General features: G+C 37.5%; 2 protein-coding genes across 9 annotated transcripts in view; both read left to right on the top strand.

Annotated features, from left to right (window-relative positions):
- The window catches only part of LOC126777874 (dihydropyrimidinase), a 230501-nt gene that overhangs the window by 161165 nt on the left and 48454 nt on the right, over positions 1–20882 (top strand). The window contains exon 14 of one of the 8 annotated variants that reach the window (XM_050501157.1): positions 18268–18537. The exons of the other annotated variants lie outside the window; for them this stretch is intronic. Coding sequence (XP_050357114.1) covers positions 18268–18347 — 80 coding nt within the window. The 3' untranslated portion in view covers positions 18348–18537. Of the gene's footprint in view, positions 1–18267; positions 18538–20882 lie in introns of those variants that run through there. 8 annotated transcript variants of the gene reach the window in all.
- Positions 15848–17565, top strand: LOC126777787 (dihydropyrimidinase 2-like). Its single transcript, XM_050500891.1, has 4 exons — positions 15848–15988; positions 16678–16762; positions 16948–17088; positions 17429–17565. The coding sequence occupies exons 1-4, from the start codon at positions 15848–15850 to the stop codon at positions 17563–17565; spliced, it is 504 nt and encodes a 167-aa protein (XP_050356848.1).

Raw genomic sequence — 20882 nt, 5'->3', positions numbered from 1 at the left:
TAGAAAAATAAGGAAAAGAGACGTGAAGCGAGCGACGTATTGCCACGATAGGGATGGGCAAAGTATGGAGGCGTGTTTTCCCAAATGTTTGCCAAAAAGGAAAATATATTGATCCGCCGGACGGAAGGCCCCCGAAACCCCCGGAAGTGGCCGCCGGGACCCAACCTTCCGGTCACCAACCGGCACGACGGTCCACCCCGAGATTATGCGTGGCCTGGTGGGGCAGCCTCGCGAGCTGGTTAGGCACGCTCGGGCCTCTGTACTATGCCACGGGCGGCCAGCGGAACAGCCGTTTCTTCAGGTCTCCCTGTCTGGCAGGTCAATACAGTTTCCCCCGGCATTGGTTCAACAGCCGTCTCCACCGGACCAACACCCATCGCGGCAATACTCGCTCGGGCACTGGCTGTACGCTGGCTGACCTCGAAACGCGGCTGCAAGCCACTTCACGAGTTTTTCACCATGCGTACGGTGGTAACAAGCCAGGTGGATGTTAGCATCCTACCACCAGATGAGCAGATGGTCGCTCAGATATCCCTTAGTCGCCTCTTACGACACCCATGGGAAAGAGAGGGGCAGTGAAATGTATTCTTTCTCCGTCACTGCACGGATAATATATAATTAATTAAATAAAATTACTAGCTATTCGGTACTCACTGGTAGTTCCTAGGCAAACGCGGTCTACTATAATATCTTAAATAAAGTGTCTCATTATTTTGAACATATTATACTCATCTATTCCAATCGGAGTAGGAATAAGCTATTATTTCAATACTTTAAGGGGAATCGAGTGAAAAACAAATCAATTCGTTCTGTTTGAAATCATATCACTTTTCAATCAATTAAAATGCATACCGTTTTAGTGACCGCTTTTCGATTTTTCGAGTGTAATTCAAGTAATACTTTTGTATGTACGTGTTAACATGCATTTCCCCTAAACTAAGTAATTACTATTTAAATTAGTGAAAGTATATTCATTAATTACATAGTTGGTTTTATTGTTGACCGTTAAAAACATCCGCTTTTAAATTTTAGTTGTAACAGTAAAGCAGTTAAACTTTCGTAAATAGAATGTGGTCATGAAACTACGTGCGGCGTTCTAGAATATTCCGTTTATTTTAAGTTTGGAATGTCATAATATATTATGGACTAGCTATGAGTGAAACATATAAAACAAACACAAAATAAATATCAAAGATTCAGGCTTCAATTTCTCTAAATATTAATATAAAAATGATTAATCTATTATCGAGAACACTGAGTGAGTCAATTATTACATGGTTTAAAGATTACATAAATTAAAATTACAATATTTCCAGAGCAGACCACTTATCGCTACCTCCTTACTTACGATCTTAAAATCTTCCTTCAGGTGTGCGGTGACTACGCTCTCCACGTCGGTTTCACCTGGTGGTCGCCATCGGTGAAGAAAGAAATGCAGCAGCTGGTTGCGGAGCATGACATCAACTCGTTCAAGATGTTTATGGCTTACAAGGATGCCTGGATGCTGAATGATTACGAGCTCTGCCAGGTCATGGAGACCTGTGTCGAATTGAAGGCGTTGCCTCTAGTGAGTACAAATGAAGATGTTATGTTTGATAGTACAGTACAGTACAGTACAGTAACAGCTTGTTAATCTCCCACTGCTGGGCTAAGGCCTCCTCTCTCTTTTGAGGAGAACGTTTGGAGCTTATTCCACCACGCTGCTCCAATGCGAGTTTGTAGAATACACATGTGCAGAATTTCAATGAAATTAAACACATGCAGGTTTCCTCACGATGTTTTCCTTCATCGTCAAGCACGAGATGAATTATAAACACAAATTAAGCACATGAACATTCAGTGGTGCTTGCCCGGGCTTGAGCCCATGATCATCGGTTAAGATTTTCGCGTTCTAACCACTAGGCCATCTCGGCTTTTTTGTTTCGTGTGATAACTATAGCCAAATTGTATTTGAGTACAATTAACTAAAATATATTTATTCATAAAGTTGCTCAAAAATCTTCTTGTCTAAAATTATTGGTTACTTTTTAAGGAATCTTCTTAAAATATATATATATATATATATATATATATATATATATATATATATTTTTTTAAATAATTAGATTTATATGGTCTGTTTCAACCACAAGAGTAGAAAAAAAACAACTTTGACATTAAATTTACGCGATATTTGGTCGAGAATAATCTTTGACATTCATCATTCATTCGTTAATTTGATGTTGATATCGAAACTATAGAAGTAAAATTAAAATGGATATAAGTAGTTCAATGGTGGATTGAAGTAATTAATTAAAATATATTGATCAAGAGCAAATTGCATGAAATTCGTAAATCTAATGTTTGTTTATCTTGAGCAGTTCTCAGATTGGAACAGACTATATAGTTCACGGTATCATGCGAAAGCGATCCCGTGGCGCTCCTTTTTAAGACGGAAAGGGTACCGCTGGTTTTTTAGTGGGTATTCTGATGTTAGGGGCGCACTCGGCGCTTTGGACTTTCCACAAACCCCCACCCCACTGGGGGTGGGGGTTTGTGGAAAGTGTACCGCGTTTTTTTAGCGTTAAAAAAAGGCTATAGTTAAGTTAACAACACGAGTATAATGCCCATATATTCGCATGAAAATCTTTCATACGGCATTTTATTAATGTGATTTTCTAAACTTAAAATGCATTGACGAGCCGGTTGGCGTGGTTGGTAGAACACTTGCCTTTCACGCCGAAGGTTGTGGGTTCGATTCCCACCCAGGACAGACATTTGTGTGCATGAACATATCTGTTTGTCCTGAGTCTGGGTGTAATTATCTATATAAGTATGTATTTACAAAAAGAAAAGTAGTATATGTAGTATATCAGTTGTCTGGTTTCCATAGCACAAGCTTTGTACAAGCTTAATTTGGGATCAGATGGCCGTGTGTGAAAAATGTCCCAGGATATTATTATAGGATATTATTATTGTTAAATCATGAAGTCATTTAACTTTTATTATAATATCATCATTACATTCACACAACACTCTGTATAAAAATCGACGTCATAATTGCAGATTCACGCTGAAAACGGCAGTATAATAGCTCGCAATACTGAGAAGCTGCTGGCTGCGGGAGTGACCGGCCCCGAGGGTCAAGCGTTGTCCAGGGACGAGGAAGTTGAGGCTGAGGCTGTCAACAGAGCTTGTGTCATCGCTAACCAGGTAAAACTATTAATATATACATACAAATACCAATCAGGGTTCGAACAGAAACCTGTGTACCTGCTATAACACCCACTTGTGCTCTCTTCCTGTTCCTGTCGAGTCTGCCATCCCATCAGATTATGAGAGTAAAGAAATAAAGAGTGAGCCTGTGTTTATCACATACATACTTGTATGCATTATAATATGTCCTGCGCAGTAGGCCATACTATTTTGAGTCAGTACATTATATTTGTTGTATAAAACAGTAACAGCCCGCTAATGTCCCACTGCTGGGCTAAGGCCTCCTCTCCCTTTTGAGGAGAAGGTTTGGAGTTTATTTCACCACGCTAATCCAATGCGGGTTGGTAGAATACACATGTGGCATTATTTCAATGAAATTAGACACATGCAGGTTTCTTCACGATGTTTTACTTCACCGTCAGTTGTGAAGGAATTTTGTTATAGATTTAGGCAAGAATTGATGTTTACTAAAAAGATTAGAAACCAATTTTATTGTGAGGTATATCATTCAAAAGACAACACAATAAAATATTACAGTCAGCAAAACAACGTATGTCTCAAAATCTAAATTTTCTGTATTTTTCAGATGAACTCTCCGCTCTACATAGTACATATGATGTCAAAGAGCGCTGTCCAAGCTCTCCGTCTCGCTAGGACTCGGCAGAAGCAGCCGTTGATCGGTGAAACCCTGGCCGCTACCATTGGTACTGATGGTATGTACACCACAAAGTTATTATCAAAAAATCTTAAGGTGTAGAAGGGTCCTTAGCTTTTAAAATAACTTTTTTTTGTTTTAAATCGTATGTAGATATTTTTTATCTATTATAATAGCTTAGACACATTAACGGTCTTACTTATATAGCGGATATTTAGTCCCAGTGATTTCTCTCTTTCTATCATCATTGATTTCATCATCCTCTTCCCTCTCGGACCGCTTACTGAGTGCATGTGTTTATGGCTTGTTTGTGATTAAAATTGTTTCTTAAAGTTACAATTAAAAAAAAAAAACCGTGCTATAAAATATGAGTACATAACCAATAAGAAGGTATACGTTCATCGCGGCGCCTGGTACTTTGCGCCTAGTACAATCCGCTTCGTGGCTACGATTTATAAGGCCCCGCCTACCTCTTGCGAAATCCTGCTGCCCTGGTACTTTAAATACGATCACTTTTAATTATTTATTAAAAATAAAGTTGGGGTGACACTTTGTCAAGGGCATATATAGAAAAATGCCAATTGAACACTCCCCTCCGAAAACATCTTCTACATTGAGATTGTTACAGCATTCTCAATCATCTCCGGATATAACCGGAGATTTCAATGTAACCATGAGGTTACAGAGACTAAAGCGTAAACAGGGAGATGACTTGGAATATTATCTGAGCAAATTTGAAAATATGTTCACTACATGGACAGCCGCACAGGACGCGAAGTATGAATCACTACTAAGTACCGTCAACACAATCAGAGATCAGAACTCACAAATTTCATCGTCAATTGAGTTCATGAGTAACAAATACGAAGAGCTGAAAATTAAATACGACACACTTATACAAGAGAATCTAGAAGACAAAGCACAAATTAGAAATTTGGAGGAAAAAATACAAATACTAGAAAGAAGAAGTCGTGCTACTTGTATAGAAATTAGAAATATTCCGTGTGCGAAAACCGAAAAAACGCAGGAATTACAAGATATTGTTAAATCACTTGGTGATGTGCTCAAAGTCGATATTGACCCTTATGATATACGAAACATCCACAGGGGATTTTCAAAAAATGAGAAATCTAAACCATTAATTGTGGAATTTTCGTCGTAATCATTAAGGACAAAATATTGAGCTCGGAAAAACGTTTCACTAAGGACAATAATGGCGACAGACTGAACACCAAGCACCTGAGCCTCGATGGACCTCAAAAAACAGTTTATGTGTCGGACTTCCTTACACCAAGCGTGAAAATACTCTATTTCCTTCCAAGAGATTTTGCTGCGAAAAACAAGTACAAGTTCTGCTGGGCTACTCCAGGTAATATATTGTTACGTAAGAAAGAAAATGAGCCCTCAATTCGGTTAAAAAACGAACAAGACCTCAAGAGCTTGGAAACTACATAAGCGACTCGGGCTTATTATTACTGTATTCTTTTCTCTTAGTTATTAATCTATTGTTTGTATACACATTGCACACTCACACATATACATCACAAACTCAGTACTCATTTTTCTTTTTTAACTCAATTATAAGAAGCACTTGATCAATTATAAAACTTCATAGTATAATAAATGTTTATATAGCGAATTTACTAATGCTCATACCCACCTCACTTAATCTTATGCAACGAAAGCAAGAAAAGTATGAGACTAATTTAACGTTTTTCATAAGTCCTCCATACTGCATTTCTAATATTCGATTTTAATATAATGGCAGAATTAAATAATATAAATAACATTCATAACTTTGAATTAACACTTAAAATGTTGTGATCCGGAATATTGTAATACCATAATTTTGAACCCTAATGCTTATCTTAAAATATTGCAACAGAACATCAGAAGCGTAAATAAAAACTTTGACAGCTTAAATGTCCTATTATCGAGATTCAATTTCAACATATTCAATTTAACATAATTATTTTATCTGAATGCTGGCTTTCTAACGTCATTAATCTCCCCAACGTTCCGGGATACGCGTGTTTTAGCACTTCAGTAAACTACAATCAAAATGATGGGGTCATTGTTATTTTGAATAATAATATAGATTTTAAAGTAGAAGAACCTAACATGCAGGAGGCTAATTGCCTAACAATAAAAATAAATAAAGATACGGTGATAATTGCCATATACAGACCTCCTAGTTTCCGCCTCTTAAATAATTTCATTGAATCTCTCCACAACTTGCTCGTGCAGCTCTCATCATACAAAAACATAATATTAATGGGAGACATCAATATTAATATTGCTGACTTAAATCAGGATACTTCGAATTATCTTGAAGTCCTGTCATTTTTTGGTTTAATCCCGGCATATTACACACCTACTAGAGCCAATAGTTGCTTAGACCATATAATCTTTAAAACAAAACTATCATCTTTTACCTTCATCTTAAAAACAGCAATAACAGATCACGAACCAATTCTTTTATGTATGAATAAAAATACCAATAGTATGTATAGAAAATTAAAATACTTTAATAGGGTGATGTCTGGTGGAGGATACTCTTTGGAAAAACAAGACTAATTGCTCTTACAAATGCGGCTTATTTTCCATCGTAAGGGTGGTTACACTTAACAAATAGGCGAATGCACCTCTAAGTACGGAGCCATCAGACTATCCCACCAGGTGGAAGTAGCCGGTAGCACTCGTATCTAGAAGCGAGTATTTTCTTAGAAAGCCTTCAAATAATGTCCCAGCTGGTGTGGAAGCACTATCTTGCAGCTATCAAGATCCCTAAGACTCGATACAAATATTTAAACACACCGAGCAGGTCATTATTCGTGAACGAATCTTGCCAGCGCGTTTCCGCTTTGGTCGCGTATCGTAAAGCACCATCTAGTGATGAAAGGTTTAACTAAGTTCTATGGTTGGGTTTGAGATAGCGCTAGTTTCTTTGTTATAGTCTCCCCCTCTGTCTACGAAGGCGACTCGACGAGAAAGACAGGAAAGAGAATTAGGCTATCGCTTTCTTTGGAGGCCTGCCACGTAATTTTGTCCTGTGGGTTTCATATGCCTCGGTGTTAGCTACTTGTTTTTTTGGGGCGACCTCTTCTCCTTATTGGTTGGACAGGCGATGGTAACGCTTCGTCACTTGTAGCTTTATAGCGGCGCAGAGCAGAAGCGTGATATATCCCCACTATATCTTTGGTTTGCGGATTGACAATTTGAAACGAACTAGGACCGTGACGTCTAGCAACCACATAAGGCCCATCGCGCCTTGGTGCTAATTTTGAGCTGTATCCTTGACTGGACTTGCTTAGGGTGTGTGTATCGACTAGCACCAAATCCCCTTCTCGATAGTTTGGATAGACTTTTCTGTACCTATCTATGTATTCCTTCCTTTTCTCCTCTTTCATTTCTTGAATTTCCCTAGCTCGCTTTAATGTATCAGCCATTAGCAGTACTTTTGGTGTTATTTCCATGACGAAATTCTCATTTTGCACTATATCTCGCAGATCATTTTCTACATCATCAGGAGTTCTCAACTTACGTCCAAATGTCAAATATGCAGATGTAAACCCTGTGGAACATGATTTCGCTGTATTCATAGCGAAGCGGATGCTGGGTAGCTTAACAGACCATGATGAGTGGTCATCCTTTACTAGGATGGCGAGTTGTGTCTTTAAATCGGTTTCTTCTCTCGACCGGGTTTGTTTCAGGATGGTACACGGGGGTGAATCCGTGACGTATGCGTAGACAGAATGTCAATTGTTGTATAACACTGCTAACGAATTGGGAACCATTGTCGCTAATAAATCTTCGGGGAGTACCGTATCGCAGTATGATTTCGTTCAATAGTATCTTTGCACATTCTTCCGCCGTTGCATGTTCTAGAGCAAAGAGTTCCACCCATCGCGTAGTCACGTCTTCTACAATAAATATCCAATGGTGATTTTCAGCTGTTTGAGGCAATGGACCAAATAAATCAAAAGCAACTGTTTCGAATCGTTGATTACTAGCTGTAGTTTGCACCAATCCTGTGGGTTTCTGGTTTAAGGGCTTGTATCTCTGGCATTCTAAGCAATTGCGGACGTAAGCATCTATCTGACCTCTCATTCCCTTCCAGAAGTAGCGTCGTGACACACGCTCGATTGTTTTCTCTGAACCATAATGTCCAGCTGTTTCATCGTCATGATAAGTTGCAATGACTTTTAGTTGTTCTTGCTTGGGTACAACTATTTGACTATTAGCAGTATCAGTTTCTGTGCAGTACCGATACAGTAGCCTATCATTCATCACGTAGCCCTTCTTGCTCCAGTACTGAGCTTTTTCTTCATTAGTACCTTCTAGATCTCTGACAATCTTTACTATGTCTTCGTCTTTATGTTGTGTCTCTCTCGTTTCCTGTTTACTTCTCCTCGGCATATCAATGATTAGCGTGCATATCCCACAGTTTTCCTCCGTTCCAGGTTCACACACGGGACGAGACAAGGAGTCGGCAACTACATTTGTCTTTCCGTTAATATACTTAATCATTATATCGTAGGGTTGCAATTGTAGAGCCTACCGTGCTAGACGACCTGTTGGTGACTTTATTGACATAAGCCACCTGAGAGCCTGGTGATCCGTCATGATTGTTATCTTAGTTCCTTCTATGTAGCCTCTAAACTTGTTAACGGCCCAAACCACGGAGAGCGCTTCCCGTTCAGTAGTTGAGTAGTTCCGCTCCGGAGTGGTCAGAAGTCTGCTCGCGTATTCAACTGGATGCTCTGATTCACCCTCCCCCTGCACCAAAACTGCTCCGATTGCATAATTACTCGCGTCAGTTTTGATTGTGTATGGCTTGGTCTCATCGGCTTGAGCGAGGACCGGACTAGAGGACATGAGCTTACGAAGAGTGTCGTATGTAACCTTTTGTCTTTCATCCCATTTCCACTCAGCATTCTTCTTCATAAGTTGTATCAGGGGTTCAGCAATTTTTGCGAAGTTAGGTATAAACCTTCGATACCACGAACACATTTGAATAAATGTCGTAAGGTGCTTTAGATTACGAGGAGAAGGCATGTTGCTTATAGCGCTGACCTTCTCAGGATCCATAATTATACCATCGGGTACTATATAGTGCCCCAAATATTTAACTTTGGAAACACAGAATTTGCACTTATCTCGGTTTGCTGTCAGATTATACTCCTTGAGTCTATCAAAGACCTGTTGGAGATCATTCAAATGATTTTCAAACGTAGGTGACATAATAATAAGATCGTCGAGATAAACCAAGAGCTTAATGTGACTAAGAGATATGCGAAACTGGTCCATCATTCTCTGGAATGTAGCAGGCGCATTACGCAATCCGAAGGGCATTCTTTTGAATTTACACATCCCAAAGGGTACCACGAAAGCAGTCTTATTCTGGTCCTCGTCTTTAACTTTTATCTGCCAATATCCGGAGCGGAGGTCAATCGTGCTCATATAAGGTGTTGGTTTGGCATTATGTAGTAAATCGTCTATCCTGAGTAGTGGGTATTTGTCAGGAGTCGTAATAGAGTTAAGCTGGCGATAGTCAATGCAAACTCGGGTGCTGCCATCTTTCTTTGTAATCATTACGACAGGAGCAGACCAGGGCGATGAACATGGTTCGATGATAACTTTTTCTAGCATATCCTTGACTTCCTTCTTTAAGAGTTCAGCCTTCATGGGGGACAACCTGTAAGGTGCGACCGAAGTGGGTTTGTGATCCCCTGTGTCTATCGTATGCTCGATTCCCACTGCAGGATGTCCGTTGGGCCTAAATACAACCTCATTAGACTGTAGAAACCTCTCTAACTCTTTTACGTCTACTGATGCTATATCTGAGGTAGGAAATAGTGTTGAATCCACGTCAGAGCCATCATACTCATCTATATTACGTATGGCGTCTTGATAGAGGGTATCCATGATAGGTGAGTAACCATCAAAGAGTTCAATACATCGTTTCTTTTTAGGTGGAGTGAAACTAATTGGTATCAACGGTCCGTAGCATCTCGCAAATTCATTTTCAGTAGTACTTGCTTCTGGACGAGAAGGTGACATCATGACTTCGTTTCTGAGAGACGATAGTCCTACGTCATTTTTAAATTTAATGAAGCTCTCTTCATAGAGTTCAAAAATTTCCTCAGGGTTCTCGATGAAATGCCAAGTGCTTTGAGGTAAGTTCAGGACGATATGAGCATCTTGAATAAATCCAACCCCAAGCAATGTACGATTGTCTCGAGATTCCGGTAGTACCATAAATGTTGTAATTACAGTACGTTCATTAACCTTCACCGGGACCTTGGTTACAAGTACCCTTTGCTTTTTCAGTATGCCATCCGCCAGTGTCAAACCAATTTCCAGTTGTTGAAAACGGTATTCTTTACGTTTCAGACTACAGTATAACTCGTAGGAGGCTATGCTGCTCTTTGCGCAACTATCAATAAATGCCGTCCCAGGAATACCGTCTATCTCAATAAAAATGATTGGTCGGTCTCTAGCATCTGTGGTCGTATCAACGGCACAAAATCCAACTTCCTTCACAGTTGGTCGCGTCTTTGTTTGATGACAATTCACACAGTTACTTCTAACAACACCTGGAGCACCACACCCGTAACAGCTAAACTTGGGGGTAGAAGGTGAAGGAGCTTGAGTAGCCAAATTCGCTGTCTTCATGTCATTCATTTCAGGGTCTTTAGTTGGTCTACTTTCGACATTCATCTTTTTTCTACAATTTTCAATACTGTGTCCTAAGTTTTTAACGAACTTGCACTTCTTCTTCGTAGCAGCAGTTTGAGTCTTAAAAATATTCTCGCTTGAATTATTTGGTTGCATCTTCTCTTTGTTGCCCTTTTCTTGAAGTAGCTGCTCTGTAGCACGTGCAGCTTTTAACAGCTGATCAAAGTTATTTATACCAGAACGTGGTATCTTCTCGCGAATTTGCAAGTGCAGCAATCCATAAATCATGTCCAACTGCTGTACTTCATTGTGAATTGGAGGTGGAAGTTGTGAAAACAACAGTCGCTTATGCCGAATGAACGATTCCGTGGAACCATTGGATCCTTGCTTGTTTTGATTGATCTCTGTATAAATCAGGTACGCTTCTCTCATAGGAGCGAAGCTATCGCGAATTCTTATCAGGAACTCCGCCCAAGAAGTAACTTCATTTTTCACTCCATGCCTTGGTGGCATGGAGTGAAAATTCCTGCCTCGTCTTTGAGTAATAATGGTAATTCTTCTAAGGCATTTTTATCAGAAATATTCTCTGCACGCTTAAAGATATTTACTGCGGCCAGAAAAGCTTCAACCGTCTCAGAGCTTTTTCGTCCATCGTACGTGTAATTTCATGTCGTAAATGAACCAGACCGAGAACTTTTGCTCGATGAGGATAATGTTGACAAGAGTCGTTCAAATTGCTCATTCGAAAAGGTCGCCATCTTGCCTTTTTTCTTCTTTACACGGATTGAAGTTGTACGTCCACTTCTGGTAGTAAGGAACGTCGGACTTGCTAACGTGCGTCGTCCTAATGTATTACGCAGAGATTCAAAGAGTTCCTCTTTACTCATCAAAACCGGTCTTATTTATTGTTCTCTCGTTCTTTGCGTACTTATTGTTGCATCGATCGAGGCCCCACGTTGGGCGCCAATGTAATGGGGTGATGACTGGTGGAGGATACTCTTTGGAAAAACAAGACTAATTGCTCTTACAAATGCGGTTTATTTTCCATCGTACGGGTGGTTACACTTAACAAATAGGCGAATGCACCTCTAAGTACGGAGCCAGCAGACTATCCCACCAGGTGGAAGTAGCCGGTAGCACTCGTATCTAGAAGCGAGTATTTTCTTAGAAAGCCTTCAAATAATGTCCCAGCAGGTGTGGAAGCACTATCTTGCAGCTATCAAGATCCCTAAGACTCGATACAAATATTTAAACACACCGAGCAGGTCATTATTCGTGAGCGAATCTTCCCAGCGCGTTTCCGCTTTGGTCGCGTATCGTAAAGCACCATCTAGTGATGAAAGGTTTAACTAAGTTCTATGGTTGGGTTTGAGATGGCGCTAATTCTTTGTTATAATACTCATTTTAAATTAAATTTTGACAAATTAAAAGATGATTGTAAAAATCTAGATTTTAGTGAGATATATAATATTAATAACAATCCAGATCAGTGCATGAACATATTTATTAACCTTATACAAAACATTATTTTGAAAAACACAATTACCAATAGACTTCCTCAAAGTAACATAATTAAAAAACCCTGGATCACCATAGGTTTGCTGAAATGCATAAGAACTAGGGATAGAATTCACTACAAATTAAAGAAAGAGGTAAATAATGAGACTGAGAATTACATACAAACGTTACAGGAATTTTTGTAATCAAATTTTAAAAAAATTTAAGAGGGACTACGAAAGAAATGAAATTAAAGCCGCTGGAAATAAAAACAAAAAAATATGGAACGTAATAAAAAATATTAATAACTTAAATAAAACTACAAACCAACCTTTTGAACTCCTTAATATAAATAAAACGCCCCTGGAATCAGTAAACTTAGTAAACAAATACTTTGCAAGCATAATTGTTGATCTGGCCTCAAAAATAACCTCAAACCTACCAACCACCTCCACTAATACCTTTAGAACATCATCTATACAAAACTCATTCGTTCTCTTAAGCACTACAAAAGATGAAATATGTAGACTTATAATCGACCTAAAATCAAACTGTGGTCCTGGCTGGGATGGCATAACGTCCAAGGTACTCAAGTATCTAATTGAATTTATTGTGACTCCGCTCACTTACATTTTTAATAGATGTTTATCCGAAGGTATATTTCCTGGTTCTCTCAAGAAATCCATAGTTATACCCATCTTTAAAGCCGGAGACAGAAACCTTGTATCAAATTACCGTCCAATTTCGATATTACCATCCCTCTCGAAAATACTTGAAAAAATTATAAATAATAGACTTGTTAAATATTTGGAAGATAAAAATTTAATCGCAGATACACAATATGGCTTTAGGAAAGGAAAATCAACTTCGGATGCAGTTCATTCTCTTGCGGATTTCATAGTAGACAAATTAGACAATAAAGAAAAATGCCTAACTATTTTTATTGATCTTCAAAAGGATCGAGAAGCTAGACAGTTTAAGCATTAGAGATGTCAACACACAGACAACTACAACTTTAACAAAATTATCTGCTAGGTCGCTCCCAGCAGGTTAAAATAGGTGACGTTATCAGCAATGAGAGATTTGTCACTTATGGAATTCCGCAGGGTAGAATTTTAGGCCCAACTCTATTTCTTTACTATATAAATGAACTTTGTAACCTAAAGCTAAGAAAATGTAAAATAATATCATATGCAGATGATACCACACTTACATTTCACGGTAAAACATGGAATGAAGTATTTGAATTTGTACAAGAAGGTTTTAATACGGTTAATCACTGGATGGCTTATAATACCCTCACTCTGAATCCAAGTAAAACTCAATACATAGTTTTTTCAATACGCAACACACCTAATAATATCACATCTATTAGTAGCTCATTCGTGTAATCTAGCAGATCATACCAAACGTACCTGTCCCATTATAAATAAAATAGATCAAACTGAATACTTAGGTATAACAATTGATAAAAATCTTAATTTTAAAGGGAATCTCAAACAATTAAGTCAAAAACTCAGAAAACTTACATATGTTTTCAAAAATATGAGGCATATCGCTGACTGGACCCTCATCAGGACTGTTTATATATCATTATGTCAATCTTTAATAGCACTGAACAAGGTGCGGCGCTTTTTCACGCCACAACAACTGTGCCTGCTGTACAAAACACAGGTACGGTCTTGCGTGGAATATTGCTCGCACCATTGGGATGGCTCCGCTAAGTACCTACTTGAGGCCTTGGACCGGTTTCAGCGACGTGACGTGACGTAAAGGTCACAAACATCCTTGAACCTTTACAATTGCGCCGTGAGATAGCAGCACTGAGCGCTTTCTATCGACTGTATCACGGCGAGTGCTCTGATGAATTATTCTCTCTAATTCCTGCTTCCCCCTTCCTTCTTAAGTCCACGCGAGCTGGTTCTCGATGTCACCGCCTAACTGTGACATCAATTCTTGTTGTTGTGTGACATCTTTGTTGCACTTCCAAAAAATGGAATTCCTTACCAGCTCACGTGTTCCTCTCCTCTTACAACCCGGGTTCCTTCAAATGAGGCGTGAAGAGGCGTCTTGCGGGCCGGCAAGGCGAAGGCGGCTAGTGCAGAATGTTTTTCTCGTCTGTACTGGCCGTCGTCGCGTTTGGACTCTACTACCACTTACCATCAGGTGGAGTAGAGTCATTTGCCTTCCCGGCGAATATAAAAAAAAGAAGCATACTGTATAACTGTATGGGGTGGTTCTAACAAAACGCACATAATTGAAGTTGAAAGAGTACAAAGAATGATACTCAAAGTAGCTCTCTCTAAGCTACGCATGTTTCCTACTGTAGATCTTTATAGAGAAGCAAATGTTCTAGCAGTCAGAAAACTTTACATTTTGAACATCATTTTAAAAAAACACTCCAGGATTAAGGCCTCACTGATTGATATAGCTGACTCTAGAAGATCTTATGAAGTATGTAAATCTGTAATGGTCAAAACATTTTTTGCCCAAAAATTCTTTGATTTTAAAGCAGCCAGGCTTTACAATAAATTAAATAAATTACTCTCTATTTCAAATTTACTAAAATTCGCATGTAAGAGGAAATTAACTGACTGGCTTTTAAAACTAGACTATGCAGAGACAGAAAAATTATTAATTTAATACATTAATAATAAACAAGCAATTGTAGTAAAAAAAATAATCTACAAACCATATATACATACAAGACACACAGGCACACATTATCTTTTTATTTCTATTAGCATAAGTATAACTTATTAATAGATAATATATGGTAAAAGCTTTAGTGTTTCTCCTGTTTTCTATAAAATTAAACAAATAAATAGTTCCTTACTCAAGAGGGGGAGCCAGGAGACCCTTAGCACAGGGCAACCTAGTTTGGGCTCCTGTATCCCACATATAACTGTATTTATATATATTTATTTATATATATTTGACATTTGAAAGAATAAAACAGCATCGTTTAACTAATCACACCCCTAACCAATATTAGTTTATAGCTAAATCCGTAATTGTATTCAATCATTTTGTTAAATAATTGTTTAAGTTTTTTTATCATATAACACGGTAATAAAAAAAAATCATAAAAGAATCTTTTTATATCTTCTCTTATCTTTTTAATCTGTTCCAGACCCCTGTATTCAGGGGATTAACATCGTTATTATAAAAAAATTCAGGCGTTCAGCTTCGTTCCGGACACACACAGCCATTAACAATTAACAGTTACGAACAGACATATAGCTGCCATAGAGATAATATGTATTAATAATAATTATATAATATTAATATATTTCAATATAGAAGCGTTTTGATTGTCAAAAAATCTATCACCGGTTTCTTTCATTATTATTTTAGATGCTTAGTGTCATTTTTGCATGTCGTGGTTACTTCGAAGTATTTCAAATTTTACCCTTAGATCTATTATAATAATAATAATATCATGGGACATTATTCTCATACGGCCATCTGATCCCAAACTAAGCAGAGCTTGTACTATGGAAATCAGACAACTGATATACTACATATACTATTTTTCTTTAGTAAATACATACTTATATAGATAATAACACCCAGACCCAGACAAACAGACATGTTCATGCACAAAAATATCTGTCCTGGGTGGGAATCGAACCTACAACCTTCGGCGTGAAAGGCAATGACAAGCATCCACCAACCACGCCAACCGGCTCGTCATTTTAGATGCTTAGTGTAATTTTTGCATGTCGTAGTTACCTATAAATATGGCAACTTCTACCCTTAGACCTACTAATTTGTTAACTTTTAATTTACTCAATACTACTTAATTTTTATTACTTAATGTTAGTGTTCCACCTGTGGCCGCGCAAGGGCCGCGTGGCCGCGGGCGCCGACGCCGACCTGGCGCTGTGGGACCCGCGCCGCGAGCGCACCGTCTCCGCGCACACGCACCACCACGCCGTCGACTTTAACATATTCGAGGTACTGCCCGCCCCCCTATTGCAAATGGTCATTAATGTACGCATATTTGTAACCTACGAACCATTAAGATAGTAGATTTGATCAAAATACCAGCATGTTAATGTCCCACTGCTGGGCTGAGGCCTCCTCTCCCTTTTGAGGAGAAGGTTTGGAGCTTATTCCACTACGCTGCTCCAATGCTGGTTGGAGTAAGCCCCAAGCCTCCATTTGATCACAACTGTAATACCCCTTATACAATCCAATCGAAAAAGGAGTAGAGATGAGCCCTAGAATTACATATTCCATGGGATTTGCTCCTAGCTAATAGTACTTGATTAAAACACTTTTATTTATAATCCAAACACTATTTCACTTCACTATCACCACCATAATTTTACTTCCAAAGTTTCGATAGCAATTTCGCCGACATTTAAAACTATTTTATCACTAATCCTTGAGAAATAAGATAGATTATAATTTAAGATCTCGACCAAAAAACATCAGGTTAATTGAAATGTCGAAAGTTATTTATTTATCTGTACTCCTATTGTTGTTGGAAAAAGCTATCAAATCTATGGCGATAAACGTAGCATGGCATCCTGAAACAGTCATGTTATATATAATATTGTTATTACAATAACATTACTTTTGTGTTATGATATTGAATATTCCTGACATACTGCCATAACAGGAAAAATCTATCTTTTCAGGGTCAGCACGTAATTGGTAGTCCCCAATACGTTATCGTCAATGGTCGCGTTTGTCTCGATGACGGCGAACTACGAGTCGTCGAAGGTAACAAAATATTCATTACTAGTTTTCGCCCTCGAGTTTGAGGACAGGAGTTAGGTATAAGAAATAGCCCCTGGGGCTCAAACTTGCTTCATGTCATTTTATCACTTGTAAACGATAAAGTGTAATATAATTTTGATTCGGAAAATAGTTTGAAATAAAATGTAGGGTATGTTTCGTTATCTCAGGATTCGGAAAGTTCCTGAACACTCCGCCGGACTCTCCGACGGTGTACGGCGCGCGTAACGAGCAGCAGGCGAGCGACGTGTCGGACGGGGGCCGGGAATCCCCGAGGGCCTCGCCCGCCTACACCAACGGGACCTCCACCGGTGAGCTCACCCATCACTTAAACATAAGCGTTGATTAAACCTGATCCGTTTGATTTTTAGATTTACAATGAACCATATTTAAACCATAATTTGGTTTTATATTTGATATGTTGTATGAACAGTCCTACAGATTATTATATTCGATTATCTTAATACTTTATCTTCATTTTATGACACGTATTGACCTTGTTACAACCAAAATATATCCAGCGATAACATTTGTATAAAAGATTCAATTAAACACTAATTTAAAATTTAATTTCTCTTTTATTCCTTTTCAGCTAAACTTTAAAAATTCCGTAGTTGAAATATTTACTATTTACTCTTTCATACTTTATAGAACTGAGCATATCCAACAAGCAAATGGAGGGTCTGTCGGTGTCCGGCTGCAGCACTCCCACCGGACGAAAGATGCGAGAGCCTGGACAGCGAGACTTGCAAAACTCCACCTTCTCTATCACACTGCTGATAGTATAGTAACTCTTATACTTTAGAACAGTAGATTAATCTTGCATTTTTAATGATGAAGAATTGTGATGAGCAAGACAACAAATACTTAACTGTTAATACTTAATGATTTGATGTCTGGAATCAGTTATAAAAAGTTCTACGATCGAACTTAAAATATTTTAAACTTCTTCTATTACTTTTCTTTCAAAATTATTGTTCAATTACATCAAAAAAGAAAACTTGGTCCTTCGAGCCGGATGTGTAGAAGATTTTTTTTAAGATAATAGACATTATCTTATCTATCATTACTACTCTGTGCTGATATTGTCAAAGTATCATAAGTAGTATTTTCTAAATTTTTTATATTTAACACACATAATGCTTTGCTATCATATTAATGCTCACCTTGACACATAGACACGTGCACTGTAAGAAGTATATTACACCGTATTGCGCCTGTAAATACACCGTTGTAAAGCTGGACATAATGATACAAATTACTGTTTGTCGAGAATAATTGATGAGTGTGTAGTTCTGGCGCAGAAAAAGATAGCTTTATTGTTTTATAATCTGTTATGAGAAAGACGATTAGAGATTAATACAAAGTGTTCTGTAATTGTTATAAAAGAAAACAATTTTTATTTTGCTTAAGCAAATAAAGCTAAGTTTGTTTTTATTAAAGATCTACTCTCTGTAATAAATAACTCTATATTAATTTCAATTTCACAGAGGAACTTGAAGGTTTGGACACGAAAACATCAGTGCGTGTCCGAAACCCTCCGGGCGGGAAATCATCCGGCCTCTGGTAAACAGATAGAAACCGGTTACATCCGGAACTGAAGATTGCTTTGCAGCGGCGCTAGTTATGCTTGTTTGTGGAAAAATAAAATAAATAAAAATTAAGGTAATTGTAATGTAACCGTTATAATTACATTTGACTGTATTCGTTAATGAATATATTTTATATAGAAGCATACATATGGTATGAATCTACCATACCTATATATCGAACCAGTTTGTAAACATATTTATGATAAACAGTATAATTGTGAATAATTTCACTTTTCTATAATCCCAACCGTTTTACTCATAAACATTTTTTAAACAACATAGTACTAACATACTGAAAATGACGAAATTGCCCCTAAAAGCTTTGAAAAAGTGTATTTTGAATTAGATTATATAATATAATAAATAACATTGACCGTTTTCAATAAAACAATCTTATGATATTGTTTAATAAACTTTATGAATAAAGGAGTTTATAAGAAAAGTAATATTTATTTGACATATATATGAAAACCAACGCATATGGTTTTTACTAGTAAGTAATTTTGTTTCGTTATTGTTATTGGACTTTATTTTTATTTTTTCACAAATAAAGCGCATTTGTGTTTGAGCTTGGAGCGTTCAGGAACCAATCTACGTTATCTTATATATGCTATAATCACATAATTTAACATAAGATCGGTTTATTTATATCGAAGTATATATTATTTTGCTTTTTAAATACAATTTTTAAGTTGTTTATGAGATTTCATACAAAAATCTTTCATAACAATATTTTTGATTTTATTGATTTCTTTGATAAGACACAAAAAATATCTAAAAATGACAATTGATAATACAATTTGCATATATAAAATGTGAGGTTTTTTTTTAAAGTAAAATATGCAGTTAAGAAAAATTTTATAATAAATGTGGGTTCTATCACAAATATATTATATCCTAAAGAAACGTCATACGAGTTAGTACAAATACTTGTATGGACTGACAAAACAAAATGTGCTATACTTAGAGAGCTTGTATAGTGCATTTTACTCACAACGGTTATAAATGTGTAAACAACTGATAATCATCACCGAATCGTTTGCCCAGCTTCGCGTTAAAGTCCCCCATTACAACAGTGAAATGAGTCTTGTTGGTATGTATGGCTTTAGATAAATCCTCATAATCCTCATCCATAAATCCTCATTGTAAGAGGAGGGGAACACGTGAGCTGGTAAGGAATTCCATTTTTTTGGAGTGCGACAAAGAAAGGAGTTGCCAAAATTCTTTGTTTGCGATAGAATTGATGTCACAGTTAGGCGGTGACATCGAGAAACAGCTCGCGTGGACTTAAGAAGGAAGGGGGAAGCAGGAATTAGAGAGAATAATTCCTCAGAGCACTCGCCGTGATACAGTCGATAGAAAGCGCTCAGTGCTGCTATCTCACGACGCAATTGTAAAGGTTCAAGGGTGTTTGTGACCTTTACGTCGCCAATAATGCGTACGGCACGTCGCTGAAACCGGTCCAAGGCCTCAAGTAGGTACTTAGCGGAGCCATCCCATTGGTGCGAGCAATATTCCACGCAAGACCGTACCTGTGTTTTGTACAGCAGGCACAGTTGTTGTGGCGTGAAAAAGCGCCGCACCTTGTTCAGTGCTATTAAAGATTGACATAATGATATATAAACAGTCCTGATGAAGGTCCAGTCAGCGTATGATATATAATATGCCTCATATTTTTGAAAACATATGTAAGTTTTCTGAGTTTTTGACTTAATTGTTTAAGATGCCCTTTAAAATTAAGATTTTTATCAATTGTTATATCTAAGTATTTAGTTTGATCTATTTTATTAATAATGGGACAGGTACATTTGGTATGATCTGCTAGATTACACGAATGAGCTACTAATTGATGTGATATTGTATTATTAGGTGTGTTGCGTATTGAAAAAACTATGTATTGAGTTTTACTTGGATTCAGAGTGAGGGTATTATAAGCCATCCAGTGATTAACCGTATTAAAACCTTCTTGTGCAAATTCAAATACTTCATTCCATGTTTTACCGTGAAATGTAAGTGTGGTACATCTGCTTATGATATTATTTTACACTTTATTAGCTTTAGATTACAAAGTTCATTTATATAGCAAAGAAATAGAGTTGGGCCTAAAATGCTACCCTGCGGAATTCCATAAGTGACAAATCTCTCATTGCTGATAACGTCACCTATTTTAACCTGCTGGGAGCGACCTAGCAGATAATTTTGTAAAAGTTGTAGTTGTCTATCTCTAATGCTTAAACTGTCTAGCTTCTCGATCATTTTATTCAAAGAGACTGTATCGAATGCCTTTTGAAGATCAATAAAAATAGTTAGGCATTTTTCTTTATTGTCTAATTTGTCTACTATGAAATCCGCAAGAGAATGAACTGCATCCGAAGTTGATTTTCCTTTCCTAAAGCCATATTGTGTATCTGCGATTAAATTTTTATCTTCCAAATATTTAACAAGTCTATTATTTATAATTTTTTCAAGTATTTTCGAGAGGGATGGTAATATCGAGATTGGACGGTAATTTG

This window comes from Nymphalis io, chromosome 24 (assembly GCF_905147045.1).
Source record: "Nymphalis io chromosome 24, ilAglIoxx1.1, whole genome shotgun sequence".
Taxonomy (NCBI): Eukaryota; Metazoa; Arthropoda; class Insecta; order Lepidoptera; family Nymphalidae; genus Nymphalis; species Nymphalis io.
The sequence above is the reverse complement of the archived record's forward strand: the minus strand, read 5'-3'. Positions and strand labels throughout refer to the sequence as shown.

Bases quoted from the DNA above. Each gene is read 5' to 3' on its own strand.
- LOC126777787 (XM_050500891.1), top strand. From the start codon at position 15,848: ATGTTAGTGTTCCACCTGTGGCCGCGCAAGGGCCGCGTGGCCGCGGGC. The intron at 16,763-16,947 runs GTAACAAAATAT...TCGTTATCTCAG, and splicing joins CGAACTACGAGTCGTCGAAG to GATTCGGAAAGTTCCTGAAC. The intron at 17,089-17,428 runs GTGAGCTCACCC...CATACTTTATAG, and splicing joins CACCAACGGGACCTCCACCG to AACTGAGCATATCCAACAAG.